This window comes from Lasiosphaeria miniovina (assembly GCF_030549165.1).
Source record: "Lasiosphaeria miniovina strain SMH2392-1A chromosome Unknown B0T26scaffold_5, whole genome shotgun sequence".
NCBI lineage: Eukaryota > Fungi > Ascomycota > Sordariomycetes > Sordariales > Lasiosphaeriaceae > Lasiosphaeria > Lasiosphaeria miniovina.
This window is the reverse complement of record NW_026848224.1, coordinates 3,538,661-3,559,858: the sequence shown is the minus strand read 5'-3', so window position 1 is coordinate 3,559,858 and position 21,198 is coordinate 3,538,661. Positions and strand designations below refer to the sequence as shown.

General features: G+C 57.0%; 8 protein-coding genes across 8 annotated transcripts; 3 read left to right on the top strand and 5 right to left on the bottom strand.

Annotated features, from left to right (window-relative positions):
* Positions 1 to 303: 303 nt before the first annotated feature.
* B0T26DRAFT_753563 (uncharacterized protein) lies at positions 304 to 2,241 on the bottom strand (the record flags this gene model as incomplete). The annotated part of the gene is made up of 1 exon (XM_060445702.1): positions 304 to 2,241. One exon carries the CDS (start codon positions 2,239 to 2,241, stop codon positions 304 to 306), a length of 1,938 nt encoding a protein of 645 aa, XP_060294784.1.
* A 1,438-nt stretch (positions 2,242 to 3,679) lies between these two features.
* On the top strand, positions 3,680 to 4,206 carry B0T26DRAFT_753562 (uncharacterized protein; the record flags this gene model as incomplete). Its single annotated transcript, XM_060445701.1, has 2 exons — positions 3,680 to 3,837; positions 3,906 to 4,206. 2 exons carry the CDS (start codon positions 3,680 to 3,682, stop codon positions 4,204 to 4,206), a joined length of 459 nt encoding a protein of 152 aa, XP_060294783.1.
* A 2,030-nt stretch (positions 4,207 to 6,236) lies between these two features.
* Positions 6,237 to 7,940, top strand: B0T26DRAFT_677792 (Alpha/Beta hydrolase protein; the record flags this gene model as incomplete). The annotated part of the gene is made up of 4 exons (XM_060440146.1): positions 6,237 to 6,463; positions 6,535 to 7,219; positions 7,308 to 7,562; positions 7,662 to 7,940. 4 exons carry the CDS (start codon positions 6,237 to 6,239, stop codon positions 7,938 to 7,940), a joined length of 1,446 nt encoding a protein of 481 aa, XP_060294782.1.
* A 2,140-nt stretch (positions 7,941 to 10,080) lies between these two features.
* Positions 10,081 to 11,073, bottom strand: B0T26DRAFT_628651 (heterokaryon incompatibility protein-domain-containing protein; the record flags this gene model as incomplete). The annotated part of the gene is made up of 1 exon (XM_060436230.1): positions 10,081 to 11,073. A coding segment is annotated over one exon (993 nt), but the record flags the coding sequence as incomplete, so codon positions are not given.
* Positions 11,074 to 13,518: 2,445 nt separating this feature from the next.
* Positions 13,519 to 13,766, bottom strand: B0T26DRAFT_717494 (uncharacterized protein; the record flags this gene model as incomplete). Its single annotated transcript, XM_060442330.1, has 1 exon — positions 13,519 to 13,766. A coding segment is annotated over exon 1 (223 nt), but the record flags the coding sequence as incomplete, so codon positions are not given.
* A 2,344-nt stretch (positions 13,767 to 16,110) lies between these two features.
* On the top strand, positions 16,111 to 16,842 carry B0T26DRAFT_677790 (uncharacterized protein; the record flags this gene model as incomplete). The annotated part of the gene is made up of 2 exons (XM_060440145.1): positions 16,111 to 16,721; positions 16,824 to 16,842. 2 exons carry the CDS (start codon positions 16,111 to 16,113, stop codon positions 16,840 to 16,842), a joined length of 630 nt encoding a protein of 209 aa, XP_060294779.1.
* Positions 16,843 to 17,613: 771 nt separating this feature from the next.
* Positions 17,614 to 19,448, bottom strand: B0T26DRAFT_648853 (uncharacterized protein; the record flags this gene model as incomplete). Its single annotated transcript, XM_060438036.1, has 3 exons — positions 17,614 to 18,507; positions 18,577 to 18,715; positions 18,778 to 19,448. The coding sequence occupies 3 exons, from the start codon at positions 19,446 to 19,448 to the stop codon at positions 17,614 to 17,616; spliced, it is 1,704 nt and encodes a 567-aa protein (XP_060294778.1).
* Positions 19,449 to 20,425: 977 nt separating this feature from the next.
* B0T26DRAFT_650568 (uncharacterized protein) lies at positions 20,426 to 20,911 on the bottom strand (the record flags this gene model as incomplete). The annotated part of the gene is made up of 1 exon (XM_060438193.1): positions 20,426 to 20,911. A coding segment is annotated over one exon (486 nt), but the record flags the coding sequence as incomplete, so codon positions are not given.
* Between the last annotated feature and the right edge of the window lie 287 nt (positions 20,912 to 21,198).

Sequence of the window (21,198 nt, the reverse complement as noted above, 5' to 3'; positions counted from 1 at the left end):
TCCAAGGGCCAAATTTACCCTGGCTTCGTACGAAGGAGTTGCCATGGTTGGTTGCAGAGAAATTTGGTGTTTTGTGCAGGGGAGACGCGTCGTGGCCGAAAGTGGCCAACTCGCTTATCATGGCCAACTCGCTTATCAAACACGTTAAAGATAAAACGGTTTGTGTATATCTGTTTGCTCCATCTTCGATTCGAGCAATAACAGACTTCGATTCGCTAAGCTGTGAAACCAAAAAGCAGGCCAACTCTACGCTTTGATGATGAGATACAATAATGGAAGAACACGAAGGAAAGCGGGAAATAGTTAAAACTCCCCCTTGAACCCTGACCACGACCGGGCCCTCGCGCGGCCAATGCTCGGCGACCCGAACCCCGACCGCTCCGGCCAGCCCGGTCTACCCGGACTCACGCTCCGCGTCTCCCGCCGGCTTGCAACACCAATCTCGTCGGCCTTGGCAATGCCAAACCAGTCGTGGTCCCACCACCCGTCGCACGCATTGCCCACTGGCGTGTCATCTTGTGCGCCACCACTTCCCTCGAGCCCTCTCACTGGCCCAAAGGTCTGGGCTGTTGGAAGTCTCCCCGGTTTCGCCTCCTCCGGCGGTGTCTGAGAAACATTGCTTGTCACCCCGGCGAGTCCAGAATCCCCGCTAATACCTTTAACTCCCGCCTGACGGGCGTGCGTTAGAAGTGGCTGCGGCGGCGGCGGCGGCGGCGGCGGGGACAGCCCATGCACGTGCCCCGGCGGGCGCGGGAACTCCCAGGTGATGTTGTCGTCGTCGTCCAAATCGTCGTCGTCCTCGTTCTCGCCGCTGTCGTCCCCGCCGCCGCCGCCGCTGCTGTCCGTCTCGCTGCTGTCGCTGTACTCTTCTTCCCTGCCCGACTGCTCGAGGCCAAGCGTCTCGCGCCCGGCCAGCTGCTGCAGGTCGTCGGGCGATGTCGACTGCGCCCAGTCGGCGCCGAGGAAGTAGTTCGTCGTCAGCCACTCCCAGCTGCTGCGCTGGATCTGCACCGCGCGCGGGGCCTGACTCGGCTTGGAGCCGTCGTCCTGGAGCAGTGGGAACTGGCTCAATGACAGCGGGGATGGGATTCTGGGCTCCAGCTCGATGGGCTGGGCTTGGGTTGGGCTGGGTGTGGGGCTGGTCTGGGGGTTTGATATCGGCGCGTCGACGGGGTTGTCGGCGGGGAGCTCGACTGCATGGTCAAATGGTATCTGCCAGGTTGTCGGCCTTGGCCGGAGTGGTGCTGGCGACCATATCCAGGTGCTGGATTCCGCAGGTCCAGTCTGTGGCGTGATGGCCAACACGGCCGGCCTTGGTTTTGGGCTTGCTGGTATGGACTGGATCGAGTGTCGGAAATCTCGGGGGATGTCTCCGCAGTCTGAAGGAGGCGGCGATAGCTCCCTTGGGTCGCTGCGCTGCTTGAAGACTGCCCTGTTGACGCGGATGCCCCCTTCTTCGAGAATGTCGAACGCGTCCCCGTAGATGTCGGCATCGGTTATCACGCTCAGGTCGATCCCGCTTTCGCGGAATATGCTGCTCTCCGGCCACTGGCCCGCCCAGATGGACCAAATGGTCACTGCCATCGCGTACAAGTCATCGGCCTCGGTCGCGAAGACGCCCCGGCCCGGATTCGTGCGTGCCTTGAGCCTTGGTGACAAGAATGCGTCGCTCGTAGCCGCGTAGCGATCGTCCAGCGGGTGAAAATCCCGGCCCTTGTTCGCCAGCCGAGCGTGCCGCATGTCCGAGAACACCAGGCGGCCTCTGGAGTTCCACTGGATGACGCCCGGGTTGATGTCGCCGTGCACGATGCCCCTCGCGTGGAGGCGAGAGACGAGGTCGGCGACCTGCAGCGACACCGACACACGTTCCTGCGGCTGGATCTCGGTGACGAAGAGGGGAATGCCGCGCTCGATGACGGCGTATTCCTGGCAGAAGGTGACCAGGTCGTCTTCGACCCATCCGATGCGGCTCACAAGGGGCATGGCCAGGTCGTCGCCGGCAAGCTCAAAGAAGTCGGCTTCGCGCTTGGTGCAGCCATGCTTGAACAGGAGGGTCTCGCTGAGGGGGTGGTCTCTGGCGAAGGGCTCGTTTGGCTGGAGAGTAAATGCGGAGTTCTCCACCTCGGAAGAGATGCGAGGGTCGTCCTTGAGCATGATGGGTGAGAGGTCGACGGCTTCAAGGTCGGGGCGCCACTTGGCTCGGGCTCTCTGCTCCCGGAGGAGGTCACGATCTGGGACCATGGCTTGCGTGCGTGTGTTTTTCCGAACTCGGATAGCTGGGTTATACGACGCTGGAGTGTGGAAATTGAAGGGGCCGGAATTAGAACAGAAGGACTTCACTTTCTGGTTTGGAAAGGTGTAGGGCCATGTTGCAGCGAAGGGGGGACTTGCAGACAGATAAGTAAGGGTACCAGACGCTGGACTCTGTAGGTAGTAGCTAGCTGCCTCTGAAGAGTTTAAGGGCAAAGAAAATGGAGGCCGTTGGTGGCATTGCTAGCCGCTGCGACAATTTTGGAAGTCCGCGAGAGCATGTCCATGGCCATTCCACTCCATTTGTCTTTATTCCCCGCGCCGCACTGTCTTGGTTGTCCAGGCTGCAGTGCCAGAGGATTCTGAAAAGCACCAGTTTGCGGGACCCGCCGAGGCCAATCTTTGACGCGAGTGGGTTGTGCCGCGCTAAGACGTGAAACACGGTGAGGCGCAAGTGGCTCGACGGCGGCTAAAAACCTGTAAATCGCCCCCACGGCCAACAAACCATTGGTCGGCATTGTCGAATCGGCCACAGCAGTTTTTTTTGTCGCGCCCGCCAAAATGGGCACATGGCGCAGCCTTTTAAAACCTGGGCTGCGATGGTGGTCGGCCGTTGGAGTGGCCCCGTCGACCGCTGTCGATCCTCTTCTCCAGCGACAGGGCCGTAAATAGCTGCACTTCAATTCTTTATATTATTGTATACAAGATGACAAAATAGGCCTTGCTTGCAAATATGTCTGCTTCGCTGAGGTAATCCAGAACTGCTCTGGAGCTGCGTAAATCTTGGCCAAAACTACGACATGGAATGTCGAAGCACATGTAGTCAGACATGGCGGGACTCTGAACAGGGTCTGCGACCCTTCTATCCCACAACTCAAAATAGTTATAGCATTCAAATCCAAGTTGCCGTGGTGTGTGGCGCACGTGATGGGCGATTGGGTACCTAATTGAGTCTCGACGAGAAACATTGCGACACTAATTAGCACACCCAACGACACCGCGAGGAAGATTGAGACAACTTCCTTACCCACTATGTTGTACACAAAATTATTGTTTAGCAATAGTTATCCCCAAGTCAATATTGGGTTAGTAATTGTTAGTTAGTTATTAATCATTATCCAAACGTGAACAAAGAATGCTCACGAGATGTAGTATCTGTTCTTCATTATTAGAAGAAGACGTATTAGGCTGGTGAGAAATCAATCCTCCCCTTGACAAACTGTGAGGTTGTTCTCAACCGACGTTACTGAATTTCATCTGTTCACTTGATGTGCACAACTCAACCTACCTCTCCCCCCCCGTTCTGAAGGGTATAAGTCCAGCGCCAGCAAAGCGCAATCCTAAACCCACCTGCCTCATCACGCCGTCTACGCAGTTTTCCGCCACCAGAAACCCAAAAGCACAAGACCAACGCGAATTACCAGCAATCATGGATGTCGTGGTAGAGCTTGTCGACAACTGCCAGTCTATCTACGTGGCCTCGAGTAGAGTCATAGGATGTTCTATTTACCCTTCCGAAGTCATTGGTAACATGCTTGTGTCACGCCGCCTCAAAATCTACGGCCCTGTTTTCAAAGCCGTCGCCAGGTTCTGGCTGCGTATCAGAGCGCGGATTTTCGCCCTTCTCCTGGATCCCTTACCCGCACCGAAACCAGGGTGATGTCTGTCGTCTTCGTCCTCGCTGTCGTTGGACTCGAGGACTTCCTCTTCACGCGTCTCCTCGAATTGTTCCCAGCGTCCTGGGCGTGGACGCTGGAGAATATCCTCGACTCCGAGAGACTGTGCGACGAAACCCTGCTCTACATCTACACGAGCCTCTTTGACAAACTGGGCAACTTCACCGTCCTGTTCACCATCATTCAACACGTGTATCTGTTTGTGGCCATCCAGACCTTTTTCTGGTGCTCCCACAACCTGTGGCACGATAGCATGGCTGCGTTTATCTGGCTCGACTAGCTGCACGACAACGGCTAGATCACCGATGCAGACTACGACCACCACTTCACGGTCTTAATGGTGGACTTCTTGCACAGCAACCACCTGTACCGGCAAGTGGGCCGTGTCTTGGATAGGCAGCTGGCCGGCTTCGGCCCCTTGAGACGACGGGGGGGAATACTTGTCACAATCTACCTTGTGCTGCTGCAGTGGCAAGGCGTCCATTTCCCTCGCCAGGTTGCCCGCCGTGTTTGAAGGAAACTGATGGAGAAAGGAGACTACCATCTTGCTTGGGTGGCGGCGACGGGAAAGAAGAATGGGATGAGTGGGGAGCTGGGATTACCTCACGGCCAGGTGGAAAGGACGGATACGGATGACAGAACGGACATGAATGACGGAACGGATATCAATGACGGAATTGCCGGGTTGGCTGGGAGTGGCATCTCATATGCTGCTGATCATGGTTTCAGGGGCCGGGTAACAAAGGGACTGTTTACATACACTCTTACCTAATATGTTTTAGCGTACTCTCTTTGCTTTCTTTCTTAGTCTGGCCACCTCACACGAAGTGGGAAGCTCGTCCTCCCTCTGATCGGAGGGCCGGCATCGCTCTTTACCTTCGTTTCTAGCGATTCTTTAGATGTTACGTCTTCTTTTTTTTTTTTTTTTTTTTTTTTTACCGCGGATTGAGATCCACGGACCAGTGCAGTGCACCTATTAATATCTTTTTTCTTTGTTATATTGACTACCCGGCTATAGAATCTTGCGCCTGTACTCTGTGAGGCTTGCCTGCGGCTCGCTTTTGGACTGTTTTCGTGGTTGTTGTGCTGTGGTGTCTTTTCGACGTTTCACTGCTCGAGTCCCGTATTTCACACTGCAAGGTAAATGGTACGGATCTACCGCATCGATTGCACTGGTCAACTCGCTAACGAATTTCCGGAGAGATATGCGGCGGTCTGGACTGCTGTTTTTGGCGGGCGCGTGGCTGCCTCAATAAGTACATGTCGGGGGGGCACATGTCCTCTCAGTGTTATAACAGTGCCCGCACAGTGCCCGCACAGTACCAAACCCCTGCATACACGCACGCGCTGCACACCTTTAATCCTCAGCAGGTTGGCGGGAAGCCGAACCTATGGCGGTTCACTCTTGCAACAATGAAGGCCACCAGCCTGGCTTAAAACCTGCCATGCCCATCCCACTGGCATTTCCATTGCTGACAGCCTTTTGACACTATTTTGACAATTGTCCCCGCACACCTCACACAATCAGTCACACTTTTTGGTAAGCTACTTCGATCGAACTCAGCATGTGGCCCTGCTAACAGATCTGGTGCTGGGCCTAAATTACCACATTTGGCTGCATCGCCGGCGTCGACGGAGGTGGTGATGCCATTTGGCGGGGCGGTGTGGTTTTCAACCCAACCATCACCTGTGTGGCGTGCAAGATGACAGCTGAAAAGGATTGCGCTCGCTAACCCAACTATACCTGCATGGCGTGCAAGATGACAGCTGACAAGGATTGCGCTCGCCCTCAGTACCATTATACCATCATTGTCAGCTCCAAATCGGGGCACCCGATCCCATTCGGGCCAGCACCTGCAGGCCAAGCCCCAGCGCGCATGCCTCGGGAGACCCGTCGAAGCAGGCTAATGCCAACATAAACAACGTTAGGCAATGGATGCGCGGCGCATTGTTCGTATTTTGAATGCACGACATGCAATTGGGGGTCGTGATGTAACAAATGCCAGCTAACCATGGATCATTACCATACCCAAGAGCAGTGGTCAGAGTGGTATCGAATGTTGGAGAGCAACTGAGGGCGGTTGCTTGATGGCGGGCGAGTTGCTTTAGTTCCAAGCAACATTACTCGTGCAACAAAGCTAAAAGGTTGTCTTGCCCAATACCAAAGTCACCGATGTCTGAGCAGCTGCTTCCTCTCTCTTCTCTCTCAAACACAGCCACACACGCAACCGCTGCCCCAAGTACCACTTTGGCGTTGGGCAAACGACGTATCAAAATCATATGCAGTCGATACCAGCAGCATCTCATCCAATGAAGTTGCTTATCTCGTTTCTCTTTGCCACTCTGGCTCTTGCCTCAATCCTCCGGCCCCAAAAGATCCTCGATATTGAACGCCATGCTGTTCATGACTGTCTCGAGTCAGCCAATGAAACGGTCGGGATTCTGAACTTTGTCGACTCGAGCGAGCACTACGAAAAGGGCGCCAAGCACTACAGCGGCTATCTTGACGTGAAGAGCAAAAACAGACTCTTTTTCTGGTAATTAAGCCACAGAATTTAAGCCACAGACCTTGAATCCTGTTGTTCTCTTGCTGATCGACGGCGAACAGGCTGCAGCTGAGCAAAATCAACCCAGCCAAGGACCCCATCATCCTCGTCCTCAACGGCGGCCCCGGAGCGTCCTCCATGTACGGCATGATCATCCAGTGGGGCTCCATGGTGTTTCCCTGGAGGATCGACAAACTCACCGTCAACCCAAACGCCCTAAATGCAGCGGCCAACGTCGTCTTTGTCGACAACCCCATCGGCGTGGGATTCTCTCAACCGGCCCCGTCGGGGTCCCTCCATAAACAGCTGCTGGACTGTACCAAGGACCTAGTCGAATTCCTCCTGGCGCTGAGGGTCACCGACTTCCGAGGTGTGCAGCTGGTAAAGAATGAACTGCACGTCATGGGCTCGTCGTTTGCCGGACACTATCTCGCCGATCTCGGTGCGTTCGTGTCGGCGACTCCGGGGCTCAACGATGCTCTCCAGCTCAAGTCGCTAATCATGGGCAACCCGGCCCTGGAGGATATCCGGGGTCTGGATGCCACATACTCCCTTGTCTGCGACCCGACTGTGGCCCTAAGCTTGAGCCTCCTCCTGACCGACGATCAGTGCAAGGTCTGGAAGGACAATATCCCCAAGTGCGCTGCAGCCATCGCGGCGTGCAGGAAGGCCCCCGCGAGTGCTGCCTGTGCCGAAGGAACTATTGAGGGTGTTTGCGGTCAGGCTGATCCCTGGGTATACTGGAAGGTGAGTACTTCCTCCTTGGTCACCCTGCTTGGCGTGTGGTTTTGGTTCATTTTGCTGCCCGCAACGGCTAACTCGCAGGTCCTGTCAGCTTACCTGCCGAGACCCCTACGACATCAGCGAGCCGCGGGTATGGGACGCACCCCGGCGCGAGAACATCCCCGCGGCCAAAAAATTCTTGGACCTTTACACCAAAGAAATCGGTGCCGAGGGGGCGTGGGCGATGTTCCAACCCAAAGTGCGCACCGCCCTGCGCGACTCTGGCGAGGCGTACAAGGACAGCAGCATCCGGATCCAAGACATGCTCACTACCAAAGGCAATAATATCAAACTGTTTGCCTATGCAGTAAGTCCGCCGCGCTAACCTTTTTTCTTCTTCTTCTTCTTCTCCTTTCTCTCTCTCAGATCAGCCAGCAGCTGATCATGTAATAATAATCAACGACAGGGCGACTATGACCTGATGTGTCCTTACCTGGGACTCAAGAGGACGCTGCGGGATATACAGTGGGATGGCCAAAAGGAGCTGGCGACCAAACTAGACCGTTCCGAGGCCGATTACGACAAGCTTTTGACGGTGGCGGGTACCCCGCTTGGCAACTATGCCGAGGCTGGACCGTTGAGGTATGCGAGGATCTTTGGGTCGGGCCACATGGGCAATGAGAAGAGAGGGGGAGATGTCAGGGCCATGATTTACCAGTGGATTGGTATCAAGAGCCACCTGTGACCTATCGCCGGGGCCAATGATTGATTAGCGGAAGGGGTGGTCGGTCAGGTTAGTCTCTCCCATGAATGCAGTTTCTAGTCAATTGGTGGACGATAATGAATGGGTCAAACTAGAGGGCCTCTCTACTTTAAAGTTGAAGCTTCCACTCACCTTGAGCATCGTGTCTGTAACAACACAGCGTCGCAAGCATTCAGCCTCGAGATGTGAATCCTCCATACAAGTCCGCAACGTGGCTGTCTCCGCGGCGAGACGCTCGTGGCGGCGCTCAAGGACGCCTACGAGGCGCGCACGAGCTACCTAGGCCAAGGCCAAGAGTGAGGTAGAAGAGAACCCAGTGAGATTAAGCACCACAAGACGACATCGAAACCTGCAGCAGGATTCGGCTCGACAGACTCGGGGGGTGGGCAACCTCCTTCATCCCTGACCATTTCCCCAGTCAAGGCAAGTCACCAACCCGACTCATTCACCCCAGCACAACCACCTCGTCCCGCCCCGGGGCCACCCACCACGCATCCTTGGTGACCCTGCCCAGGGCGACGCGCGTGGCAAACGGCCGCCCGTCCGCGGCATCGTCCCACTGGACCAGCATGACGTTGAACAGAGGGTACGCCTCGCCGACGTCGACCGACTTCTCGTTGCCAAAGAACTGCGCCTCCGACAAGAGGATGAAGTCGTGATACCCGCCGCGTTCGGACGAGAGACTCTGCTGCTGCTGCTGGAAGAACCCTTCTGGGTCCGGGAGCACGACGAAGCCAACTTCTTCTTTGTCATCCCCCCCTGCACCACCACTGCCGCCACTCAGGATCGCCGTCTCCCGTATGACAAGACGCTTGTGCACAGCCAGCCTATTACGCCCCCCGGGATCACCTCCACCACCACCACCATCATCATCATCCCCTACCAAACCATCATCACCATCACCGCCCTCATCCCGCTGTCCCGCCTCCTGAAACCCATGCTGCGCCGCTACCGCCTGCGTCCGCGCAGTCCAAAGCGTTTCGGCCCGCCGCCGCGTGGCGCCCAGCCGGAACCGCGCCGTGCGCGTGCGGAACACGAGGTGATGCCCCGGGCGGATTTGAGACAGCGCAACGTGGCGCGGCAGCGATGAGGCCGTGACGGTGCCGTCCAGACCCTGCGTCGCGTGGTGTACTGCGGCGTTCCACGAGTCGAGGTCGACGTCTGGGCCCAGCGCAAGGCCGAAGCCAGACGTTGCCTGGTTCAGGGGTGCGAGGGTGGCGTCGAGGGGCGACGAGGGGCCCGGGCTGGGATTTAGAGAGGGATGGGGATGGGGATGGGGACGGGGAGCTGGCTGTTGTGGATGCGACGCCACGGTGCTGCTGCCGTGTGAGGTGGCTCGCCGTGGAGATGGCCGGGGCGGGAGAAGCGGGGGGCGCGGCTCGAGTGGCTGCTGTGGTGGTGATCTGCCCGGGGCGACAACGAGCTGGCTGCTCCGTCGCGTGGGCGGTGGCGGCGGCGGGGGCCGTTTCCGTGGCGGTACGTGTCCCAGTTGTGTCGGAGAACCAGGCTCGCTCGGGGTGTCGCCAGGGAAGCACATGTACCACTTGATCAGCGGGCGCATGCGCTCCTCCTCGGGCAGGCGCCGCGTCTTGCTGTCGTCCTCGCCGTCGCCGGTAACGACCTTGAGCAGCGCGCCGGCCGCATTCGTGTGGATCTGGAACGGGCTCTCGTAGCGCATGCCCCCAAGACTGCCTGACCCACTGCCATCCTCTTCGACCGCCTCCCACGCGGCCCACGACCACGTCGGAAACGCACCGGCCGGCCGCAGCCGCAGCCGCAGGCGCGCCCCTACGGCAGGCTGCCAGTGCAGCGCCTGGTCGAAGAACTCCTCGGGCAGCCCGTGCAGCAGCAGCGGCCGGCGCCCACCGCGTTCCTGCTGCCGCCGCTGCCACTGCTGCTGCTGCTGCTGCTGCTGCTGCTGGTCAGTAATGAGAATCTTGAGCAGGCCCGCGACGGCATTGACAGCGTCGGCGCCGAAGCTCATGCGGCGCGGCGTGTACTCCTCGATGAGGCGCGCATACTCGGCGAACGCGGCCGCGCGCAGCAGCCGTGGCCCCGCGCCGCGCCGTTCCAGCACACCCGAGACCAGCCGCGTGTCGGCCAGCGCCAGCCACCCGACCGGCGGCGGGTCCGAGTGCGCGTCGGCGGCCGACATGTCCTCGTGCAGCGTGCCGCGCGCGCAGCAAAAGTCGACGGCCCCGTCGCGGAACACCAGCAGCCGCCGCGACAGCAGCTTCTCCTGCAGCGTCCAGGCGCGCGTGGCCCATGGACTCGTGGTGCCGTCGCCGTCGCGGTTGCGGTTCGTGGCGACGGGCAGCAGCACGTTGACGGGCGGGCGGCGCGTGACCTGCCGCGCGAGCTGGGCCACGGCACGCGGCGCGCCGACGCCGGCGAGCCCCGCGTCGAGGTGTGCGCCCGTCGCCGCTACGATGGTGATGGCCGCGCCGCCGTACACGCGGTCCATCTGGCGCACCTGCGCCGCCTTGTCGGCCGCGCTGTCCTGCACGATGCACAGCCGGTCGGCCCACAGGTAGCGCAGGCCCAGCGCGCGCGCCACGGCCATGGCGTCCCAGATGGTCTGGCCGACGCGCGGCGTGATGCTGTTGCGGCGCGCGAGGAGGGACCCGGCGTTGGCGCTGGTCAGGTAGAGGAGACTCGAGAAGCGCTCGGGCGGGCCCCACACGTACGAGAGCGCCGCGTACGCGCACTCGTCTGCGGCGGCCGACTTGTGCACCAGCGTGTTATTGACGACGTCAATCAAGTAGAAGCCAGTGCCGCAGGACAGCTTCTCCAGCGTGGCGGCCCAGCGCGGCGCTTGGCAGGTGCCGCGGTGCGAGGCCGTGCAGTGGTCGAGCCAGCGGCGGCAGAGTCCCAGGTCGATGCGGTGCTTGTCGAGCAGCAGGCCGTAGCGCAGCTGCTGGGCCGGGCCGACCGAGAGGCGCGGCGAGGCCACGCGCAGGTGGAAGTGGCTGAGCATCTTGAGCTGGCGGCCGATGGCGCGGCTCGTGCCCCAGAACTTGACCTGCATGACGCCGGCGTCAGGGTGCGCCGGCCCGCACACGACCACGCGCAGCGCCGCCGGGATCTTGTTCTTGGACATGACCATCAGCCACCCCGAGTCGGGCAGCACGGCTTGCGTCCACCCGTACCACTTGCCCCGCTGCGGGTTGCTGTCAAAGTGCTGCGCCGTCGCCAGGCCAACCCGCGACCCCTGGTTCAGCGCCGCCCGCTCGGCTTGGCTGTCGTCGCCGTCGTCTTCAAAGTCGAGCTCGGGGCCGCCGCCGTCCGCGGCTGGCCTGTTGGTGCCGTCGTCGTTTTTGTCGCTGTCAGTGACCGTGATACTGTCGTGCGTCACGCCAAACGGCCACTTTGCCTCGGCCGCTTTCTTGAAGTGGTACTTGAGCTTCTCGCGCCCCGTCGCCCAAGTGGCAAAGTCGACGTAGAAGGGGCGCTCTGGGCTGCGCCGTTCGAGGAAGTACGGCTCTTTTTGAATCGACTCTTGGATTTCGGCATCTTTGAGGGGGTCGTTGGCCGGCAGGCAGAGGGCTTGGAAGAGCAGGCTGCAGAAGCGGCAGCTGTTTCTTCTCTGAAGAAGCGTGTTGAGGTGCAGCACGTGTGCTGTCTCGGACTCGGCGGAAGAGTCGAATGTGAGCAAGTCGTCGAACTGGCTGAAGTTGATATCGGAGCAGGGTTTACAAAGCTCCTCCGGGTTGGCCGCATGGCCAGCCTCCGTCGAGCCTGGAGCAGTCGTGCCTCGACGAGGGGGGAGCGGCGGGGGTGGGCGCTCGGTTTCTTGATTTCTCCGAGATGGTGAGATTTGGGGGCTCTGCGGCATCAACCCCAGGGTCTGTGGCGTCCTGCCTTGGACTAGTGCAGCCTTCGGCCTCCTCGGCGGGAGAGTGGGTTGCCGAGAAGCAGCAGCCTGCGAGGTGAGCCTATCTATCACAAAGCCGGTGCCTGCTGCATGATCGGGGTCTACAGAGGAAGGTATTGCAGGTAGCTCGATTGTCGTCAGGCCATCTGGCGATAGGCCGTATCGTGAAGTCGGGTTTCCCGTCACTCCGGAGACTGGTATGTGTTGTCGCTTGCCATGTTGCATCGAGTACGGCTTGACCGCCGGAATCAAGGTCTTTCTTGGCTCCCCCTTGGTCGACATGGCGTACGGAATGCTCTGGGGTAATTGTACGGCTGTAGGAGAAAAGCTGATACTGATGTTCGACAGGACGCGACCTAGCTAAGGCCTGGTGTAAAGGCTTCTTTATGCCAAATTCTTGACCCTTGATGTTCTCACATCAAAACTTCTGCCGAGAGCTGTGATGCTTCGCCCCTGGTCGCCTTAGGTCCCGCTTTTCTCCCTCCCGCGACACTTTATCCATTTCAACCATAGAGAGGCGCCCACACGCCATAGGGCTATACATTTGGTACCGTCTTGAGGAAGCCGGGGAATCTAGCATCTGTGTGCCCCGAGTTTGGTCCTCCGATAGTTATCTTTGATATGGTAGATTAGATGCAGCAAGGCAACAAATTGCATCCCGGGGCGATGCGAACCAGTCTTTGTCATAGACTCGACCAGTCCCACGAGTATTGTGTAGGCCGCATTTTTGGCCTGGAAAATACCATTATTTCTTGGTGACATTCCACACCTTTGCTTCGAGGTCGTCCTATAGAGGAGGAATCGGTCGGACTCGAATGCGCCATGACAAGGTTTTCATATTCGCGGCTCAGATAATAATGGCAGGGACACCGGCTGTCAAATACAACTTCCTTGCGGCACAGGCTGACATGAAGACACCAGTACTCGGAACCGGACAGTGTAAATCGGAGTGTGATAAACCACGCAGATGCCCTTGTCAGCAGCTTCGCAAACGAAATGCGCGTGCCTGGTCCACGTCCGGGTGGTAATTCTGAAGGTAACTGGCGAGCTTAATGACATGGGGACCACCTTTTCCGACACTTGCCAGTCTGAAAGGCGATGGCCAAACTTTTCTGTACTCTCCACCCACTCGCCATTGACCAAAGTGACAGCGCAAGCGAATGTGCGGGGGTCTTGTGAGGGAATCACTTCTCGATCCAGCATCTCGTGGGCATCCTCTGCCTCAACGAATATTGGACCTTGGCCGGGGCTGAGCGTGTCGTGGCGACTTTGGCGCCATATTGTGGTGGGATTTTGGGTAAAGAAAGTGCGGTTACTGGTGCTCTTACTTGATCAGTGCCAAGCACTTAGTGCCGAGCACCGTTGAGGCGCTGAGCACTTCCTGCTCAGTGCCAAGCGTCTGCCCCTCGCTGAGCAACCTGCATGCTGAAAGACGATTAGCTGGCCCCACTGATTAGGCTGGCCCCACTGCTCCCGGAGCTCCCCGCTCCTGCAGTAGACCCAGTACGAACCGGGATTCGTAACATCCTGGCCTTCATCGCCGTAAGTATGAACCGCTATAAGCTCGGCTTCTCGCTGGCCTGAGAATTAGAAGTGTGTAGCGTTTGCGTGTGTGTGAGGGGTTTAGTACTATGCGGGTGCTGTGAAGGCAGGTAAATATAAGAGGTAAGGCTGCAAGTAAGGATTTGTAAGGAAAAGGACACCCCAAACACCAACTGCGCGCACAGGGTGCGCGCCCACCACTTGTCACCAACTGGCTAGAACACTGCCAGCTGGCATACGCTACGCCGTGGCGCCACGACCGCAGACTGATGCCCGGGCCGAACCCCTGAGCAGGTATATAAACAATGGCCCTCGCCCATCTTCCTTTGCGAGGGCCAGGTTGAAGTCTTACACCAATACAAGTCATTGCTCCCCTACCTTCTTGCCTGCATTGTGACCACCTTGATCAGGCGTACCTACCGTCTCTTACAGGATTGACTGTATTCGTAACTAACTAAGCTGAAGAAAGGAAAAGGAAAAGGAAAAGCCTGCGGGTCCTGCAGGCGGCGGTTTTGTGGGGTGAGAGGGCAACTAGTCCCAACTGGGAAGAGTGGGGCTGCAGGTTAGGAGCCTACAGCTAAGATTGTTACGGCACCACGAACCATAGCTCGGCCGTGCCGTGACAGGAATAACCAAGGGGTCCAAGATCAAGCACGTTTATAGTAGGCCTAGTTCTAGGCCTCGTAAATCGGTGCGTAGGAAGAGCGCTTGGGCATACCTAGTGTAAAAAGCAGCTAGCTTCCCTCCCGCTCGATTATAATCTTAATAAAACAAACTCTACTTCCGATACAAAGTACATCGACTGCGATGGCCCGCCTTACGCAGTAGGGAGTCAATGGTTGAAGGCAGTAACAAATGCAGATTTAAAGCTAAGGAAGAGAAAGGAATCTATCGCGGGGTCCGCGCAGGGCGCGGGGAAATAGGGCTGGTGCTCAGTGCGCACAGGCCACACTCTAAACACAATGCAGCCAATAGAATCAATCCTGTCACATGAGCCTGTGGCGACCGTGACACGTATTATTAAGACTTGGTTACGATAGGGAGATTATGGGGCAGAAATCAGGATTGCATGATGAAACATGGTTAGAGCGCTAGCGCCGTGGTAAAATTGGTGACTAACCAAAAAAATCTAAAGATCTACAATAGTAATATTTGTCTTCCCGCCCCCAGCGCCACCCCCAGAGCCCCACCCGAAGCCCAGCCCCAAGAACTTCCAAAACATCACCCCCAGGGCAAAATCCCCCACTACAGTCATCAACACTAGCAGGAAGGTCCCCCAACCACTGGCATAGACCTCGCAGCCCACAGGCCCATCCCCCCCCTCGACCCGGCTTGACACCACCTCCCCCTCGGCGACCACGCTCGTTGCAGGGTCCGACCGTCCCAAAGAATTGTCTTGCCCCGAGAGATGTTCCTGTGTCATTGTGATTCTTAGAGATGTGCTGACAAGGGAAAAAACTAGGGCTTACCTCTGGGGTTCGGGCGGCCGAGCCGGACCCTTCGGAGTCATGGTCGTCAGAGTTGTCATTGAGGGAAGATGGTGTGGTATTTGTCGCCGGGTCTGGTGGGGTGGCGGGCGGGCTGGGGTTCTGCGAGGTGCCAGTCGTGGTTGGCGGGCCCCTGGCGCTGGTATTGATGGTGGTGGGCGTGGGTTTACTGCCTGGGGGTTTTGTAATGGGGAGGAGAGGCTGGCGGGGGGCGGCCCAGCACCAACGAATGCCGAAATAATTGTGCATCATAGTCTATTCAACGAATCAGTCAATCCAGATAACAGTACAGCGGGCTGGGATGAGGAGATGGACACGTACGATTCTGTTATAATGTTGTTGGCATGGGGAAAAAAAAGAGAAAAGGAAAAGAAGGTTGAGAAGGCAGCAGAAGGCCGATTTAATGAGAATCTGTTCGCCCATCCGTTCTTTCCAATCCCAACCCCAATCCTGATGGGGGCAGTGACTCCTTGGTAACTGGTTTCCTTCCCGTAGTTTTTCAAGCTCAAGGTCTGAAGTCAGGGGAAGAACTACCTGCTTGCCGAGAGAGTGCGACTACCTAACCGAAAGGTAAATAAACCATGGCAAGACCAACCAACATAACGCCAGCCTAGCTGCTGCAGGAAAGCCTCACCTAGACCTTCTAGGACGTTTCCGTCACTCTTGTTCTCCCGACGCCGTCATCATCGCCTTCACTAGGTAATAACAACCCTGTCAGCGGTCCACCATTATCACAGTGTACTCGTGGACGGGCCACTTGCTCGCCTCGAGCCAGCAATTCTCATGCGCAAATACATGCAAAAGCAGTCAACAATGAGGCTACTCGTAGTGTGTGTATTGATTGATGTAAGGAAGAAGAAAAGGTCTGCGCCCGCAGGTCGGGGACCTGTGTTGACCCTAGACTATGCCGAAAGTAGTATGGTCTTTCTGACAGCAATTCCCTTTCGGAGTCAAGGCCTAAAATCGCTCTACCGTAGCTGTGAAAACCTTGATACGATTCGCACGCTCCTAAAGCTTCTTCTTGCCCTTCCAGTGTGGGCGGCGGGTTTTTTAAAGTCAAAGAAAAAGAAATCATCGAACCTAGGATGATTCTACGGACCTGGTAAAGTCAAATCTAAACCGAATTTCAGTATATAAATCTCTGTCACTCAAGTTGTACCCTTCCTCGAATTTTGCACCTGTTACCCAAGTTGTACTCTTACATTTATACCTGTCACTCAAGTTGTAACCCTCATCGCATTTATTTACAATGGCCACCAACGCACAACTTGAAGACGAAGCTACTGGTAGCGGTTCGCAACCCCAGAGCTACACGCATGACTACCGTATTAATATGCAACTACTTCCTGATCCCGAAACCCCGGGCGCACCGAGGGACTGGCAAGTCACCTGCGGTTTCCAATGCCACGACCTGTTGCGGGTGATGCGTCAAGGGCTGTTTTGGACGACATCTAATATCGTACCTGAAGGCTGTTTCTACACTACGACAGGGGATGAAATCCGCAAGCCTTATACTATGAAACGTATATGGGAGCTCCGTGAGCTGCCAGACAAGCCCAAATACCAGTCCCGCTGGGTGGGAACCTTCAACCTATACGTCACCAAAAGCGAGCAGCTACGGACTATCCGGCTAGATATGTTAAGTCGAGAAAACGTCTTCCGTTGTTTCGCAAAGGGGAAAGATGGGCTTCACGTGTTCAACTACTCGCCATCGCCCAGCCTGGCCAACGTCAACTGTTGGCTGGACAACCTACATCCTCTAGACGGTTCATGGTGGTTTTGGCCGATGGATTCACCTGCGGGGGGCCAACACGAGGAGTCAACCGGCGGTGGAGGCTATGCAGAGAAGCTCGAATCAACGTTAGTCAACCCCACCACTGCCAACGCTGTCTTTCCGGCCTTTTGATTATTAGAACTTTGCAGCATGAAAGGAAAAAAGTAATACTGACCGTCTTTATCTAGGGAGTATGGTTTGAAGTGATGGGGGAATTCCATCAATTCTCGTGATTTTGTCGCTGTCCGTTCTGCCTGTCTTGTGATTTCCGCAACTTGGGCTTACCCTGGCGGCTTTTATAGACATGCAAGACGCCAGCATACAAGGCCGCAGGTAGTGTTTCTAGATAGAATCATCGTGTCGGCGATGGAGTGTGGGATCCGGGATTCCTCACGCAAGTAATACAGCCCTACTGTTCAGACTCGGCTCTGTGGATTATAGTAGTAGCAACCTGCAGTGCCACTGTAATACCCGTCTGTGCTTCTGTGAGGACTTGCTTTTGTCGGAAACGCTACACAATTGAGCCCTCATCTTAATCGTGCTCACAACCTGCCTTTACATTTTGGTGCGTCTGGTGTGTCTGGACTGTCTAGACTGCTTGGACCTGCTAGGTTCTGCTCTGAGTGGAAGCATTCTCTGGCCGAGGTTACAAATTGATAAATTTGAGCACGTCTCTTTGCATCTTCAGATGGTCGGTACAATGCAGCTTCAACTGCGCCCGGCGCTGCGCCCAGCCGAGTCCTAAGCCACCTATTCCGTCGAGCGAAGCGAGGATAGCCCGCGGCAGGCGCCGCCGGAGGCATCCGTTCAGCTGGCCCCTTCCTGACTAGTCAGGTAACCTATTTTATGATTTGAGACTGCGGCAAGTACATCCGGGTCAGACGCCACGTCAAAATCCTCCTGCTATGTCTTACCTATAGCCCAGTACCTCATTACCTAAGCTCTTGCTTCCATCTCTTTTCAACTTAAACGCCTACTTCACGTGGCACCTCCATCCTCACTCTTGTTGGACGCAGCCCAGTTCTTCACCTGGGACTCTGTCACCACGCCTACATAAACCTCGGACGGATGGAGGACGGCTATCCTCCACAAGTCCTCGACGCTGAGGTGGGGCACACTATGCCATACATCGTCAAGCAGAACTGACCCCAGGACCCTCACGGTCCCGTCGAATCTGGGCAAACTCCCACTAATAGGACCCGGACGGTTTGCCTCGGGCTTGGTTGCAGCAGCGAGCGTCACAAAGGGAGCCAGGTCGGCCTCGTCGATGAGCTGCCGACCCTGACCGGGAACGGCGTAGCCGTCTTGCAGGTACGCATCGATGGACATCTGGTCGGCAACAAGAAATGCGGGCGGGGTGTTGAGACCGCCGCAGCCGCTCTCTTGCAGCGTCTTGAAGTGCTGCCTCGCCCCCTCGACATCCCCCTCGGCAATTCCATGCTCGCTCCCATCCACCCACCTGATCTCGGCCCTCGATTTGACCTCGTCAACCCCGGCGACACCAGCTCCCCAACCAGCAACGTCGTGGTTAAACTTGCTGATAAACCTCTCCCACTCGGCTGCCGACTGTCGGTACCAAAGCCGATACCCGACGAATCCCCACGAGTCGTACTTGGCCGGCGTCCCGACCCTCGCGGGCTCCATCCACAGCTTTAGCGACCCGATGCACATCTCCTCGCGCCATGGCGCCGGCTGGCCCCACAGCTCTCTCCTCCCACGCGCATACGCCTCACGCTGTAGGCGCAGTGGCCCGACTACCGCGTCCAGCGACCACGTACCCTCCCCACTATAAATAGGCGGGTGCGCCGTTATCTCGGCCGTCAGGGTCTCTCGGACAAGGTACACGAGCCGCTTTTGATAGGCGAGCAGGCGCTTTCTGAGGTCGGCGGGATAACTACCCGGGACCAGCGGGGTGCTCCCGTCGTAAGCAGGCCAGTCGACAATGGGCGGTGAGACGGCAGCGCGCCAGTGCGGGAGCGAGACCACGTAACCGGCTAGGGGAACGAGGGTGGCTACGTCAACGTAGGCGACGACATTGGCAAGGCGTACGTACTGCGTGAAGAGGGCATCCTGCTGCGGGCTGGCTTGCGTGGCGCCGGGAAAGGTCGGGGCGGACTCTAGTTGAGCGAAGAGGCTGTCGACGAGGGTTTCGAGGTGGTCAGAGGCCCAGGTGTGAGCGCAGCTGCCGACGGAGACCATGTGGGTGAGGAAGAACTCGGACCAGAGGTCGGCGACGCGAGGGACGGGAGATGAGGGACGGGAGATGGGGGGCCCGTGGCGGTGGTGTTGTAGTGGGCGTCGAGGACCGTGTCAAAGTGGGTGAGGACATTGTGGGCATTGGTGAAGGCGCGGCGCATCTTGCGGATGCTGCCGGGCAAGCTGAAGTAAACGGTAGCAGCCTTCATGACGTGCTCGAGGGCGCGGTCGAAGTTCTCGGGTGCATCCAGTTGCTTCTCCGCCCAGCGTCGGTCTGAGAGGGGGACCAAGCCAAGCCACTGGCGTTGCTTGATGTGGTGGGTTTCGGGGTCCACCAGATCCATGCCGAACAACTGATCCAGGCCGCTGATGGACATAATGAGCCGGTTGCTTGCGGAGTCGCTGCGGATGGTGTTGTTGTTGAAGGGCGGTGGCGCCCATTCATTGAAGGGCATGGTGAACTTCCTTAGGTCGTCGGGCGACAGCGCGGGCATTGCCAAGAGCTGGCCGTTGGACAGCCTGTGGCTCGCGAGAAACTGGTAAAACTTGCTCAACGTTGACACGGGCAGCGCTGTGTCCGCGACGATGTATTCGCGGTCCGATTGGCTTCTCCACATGCTGGCTATGACTGCGATGCCGAGAAACAAGGCTGCGGAGAGGAACCACCTTCTGGACAAGAAGCCCATGATGTATCGCCTCAGCCCGCCGAGAGGCATAGCTATTGATTGGCCTTTGACCCGTGCGAGCGTCGGCTGAGATTTGACCGCTGTGGTGACGCTGGCGGCGCAGGCGATTTAGTCGACTCTAGACATCAGGCGACAGGCGACCATCGTCGACGTCAAATTCGGTTGACTATTCGCGCCCAGTTCGGAGGGGTTTCTGCGGCAAGAAGCCGAGGCTCTGCTTACGTGGCGCACACGCTAAGCCATGTGTGGCTTAGTTCAGCAGAGCCGAAAAGGCATACAAGTAGGGTATCTGGGCTATGCCCCCCTTCTTTGAAGACAGACAATGCAAGCACTCTTTGGCTCATTTCTACGTGCCGTTGTACGCAACAGCTTTCCGCGCCCAGTTCAGAGAGTTTCTAGCCCGTACAGGGGGTTGGACCAACAACCCCTGTCCTCCCCACTTTCCACGCTATTAATGTGAGAACTTGCGACGGACCCTGTTACGTAATCAGTGCACGGTTCAGTGCACGGTTCAGTGCACGGTTCAGTGCACGGTTCAGTGCACGGTTCAGTGCACGGACCTACCACATTCATTTAGGCCCTCGCAGGGAAACGCACGCGTGAGCCAGATTCAGATTTGAGGAAAAGCGTTTGTCCTGGATTGAGTCCCGAATTATGACGCGGGTCTGGGGTTTCTCAAGAAAGTCGACAAGCGTCCTGTGGATGCACGAAACTGTGTGGCGCTGAGGTAGTTCTCCTGGGCGCCCACTCACTTCGATTAGACCCATACATCTTGACTTCAGCCGCTTGTCTGTCTAGAGACATGGAGAAGTTAAGAAAGCCTCCCTTGAATCCGCCCAGGAACTTTTATCGAGGAGGAGCTTAGTGTTCTTTCTGTCTGCTAGTGCGAGCACTGCGATACTCATCACTCACCCAGACCACTCGTCGTCTCTGATCTGGATCATTGCCAAGTTTTCGTTCTGCCTCACCGTTCGCAAAACTTCAAAGAGCATGGCTGCCTCACTAAGATAGAAGGACGGGTCAATTCTCCTCAGAATGCGGGCGTAGAGCTCCTCAAGTCCGCGCGGAAGGCGCCGAAGCCTCTTTGTCGGATCTTCAAAATCATCGTCAAGGTCCAAGCCTTTGATGAGCGAGTTCAGCACCAGCCTTACCCACAAAAACACACCACTTGCTATATTCACGATACTGGAGATTAACCTTTTTGCCTCATTCGACTGTTTTTCTTGCAGCATGACAATGGCCTTGCTGACACTGAGGCGACCGCTGACGTATATCTCCATGTCGTTTTTGGTGAGGTCTTGGAGGCGTAGGGTCGGGCAGCCTTTGAAGATGTTTTCAAATTTGACCCATAGGCGACTGGACGCGCAAACCTTGACGTAATCATGTGCTGCGATCCTTACCAGAAACTAGGCTATTTTGGTGTGGTCACCCTCGTACTCGTCGAGGCCGTCAATGAACAGGCGGAGCCTTCTCTCAGCTGTCGACTCGAACGTCTTAAGTCGCCGACGTTGAATGCTTTCGGCTTTCTCACCTGAGCGAACTTCTTAGAAGGCAGGCCCATCTTCCAGCCGACTTGACTCGCTCTGAATTTTTCTCTACTTGGCGCGAACTTGGTCCAGCGAATGCAAGATCTCTTGAGATGCACCCGCGCATTTCTCCGAGATCCTAATCAGTTCTTCGC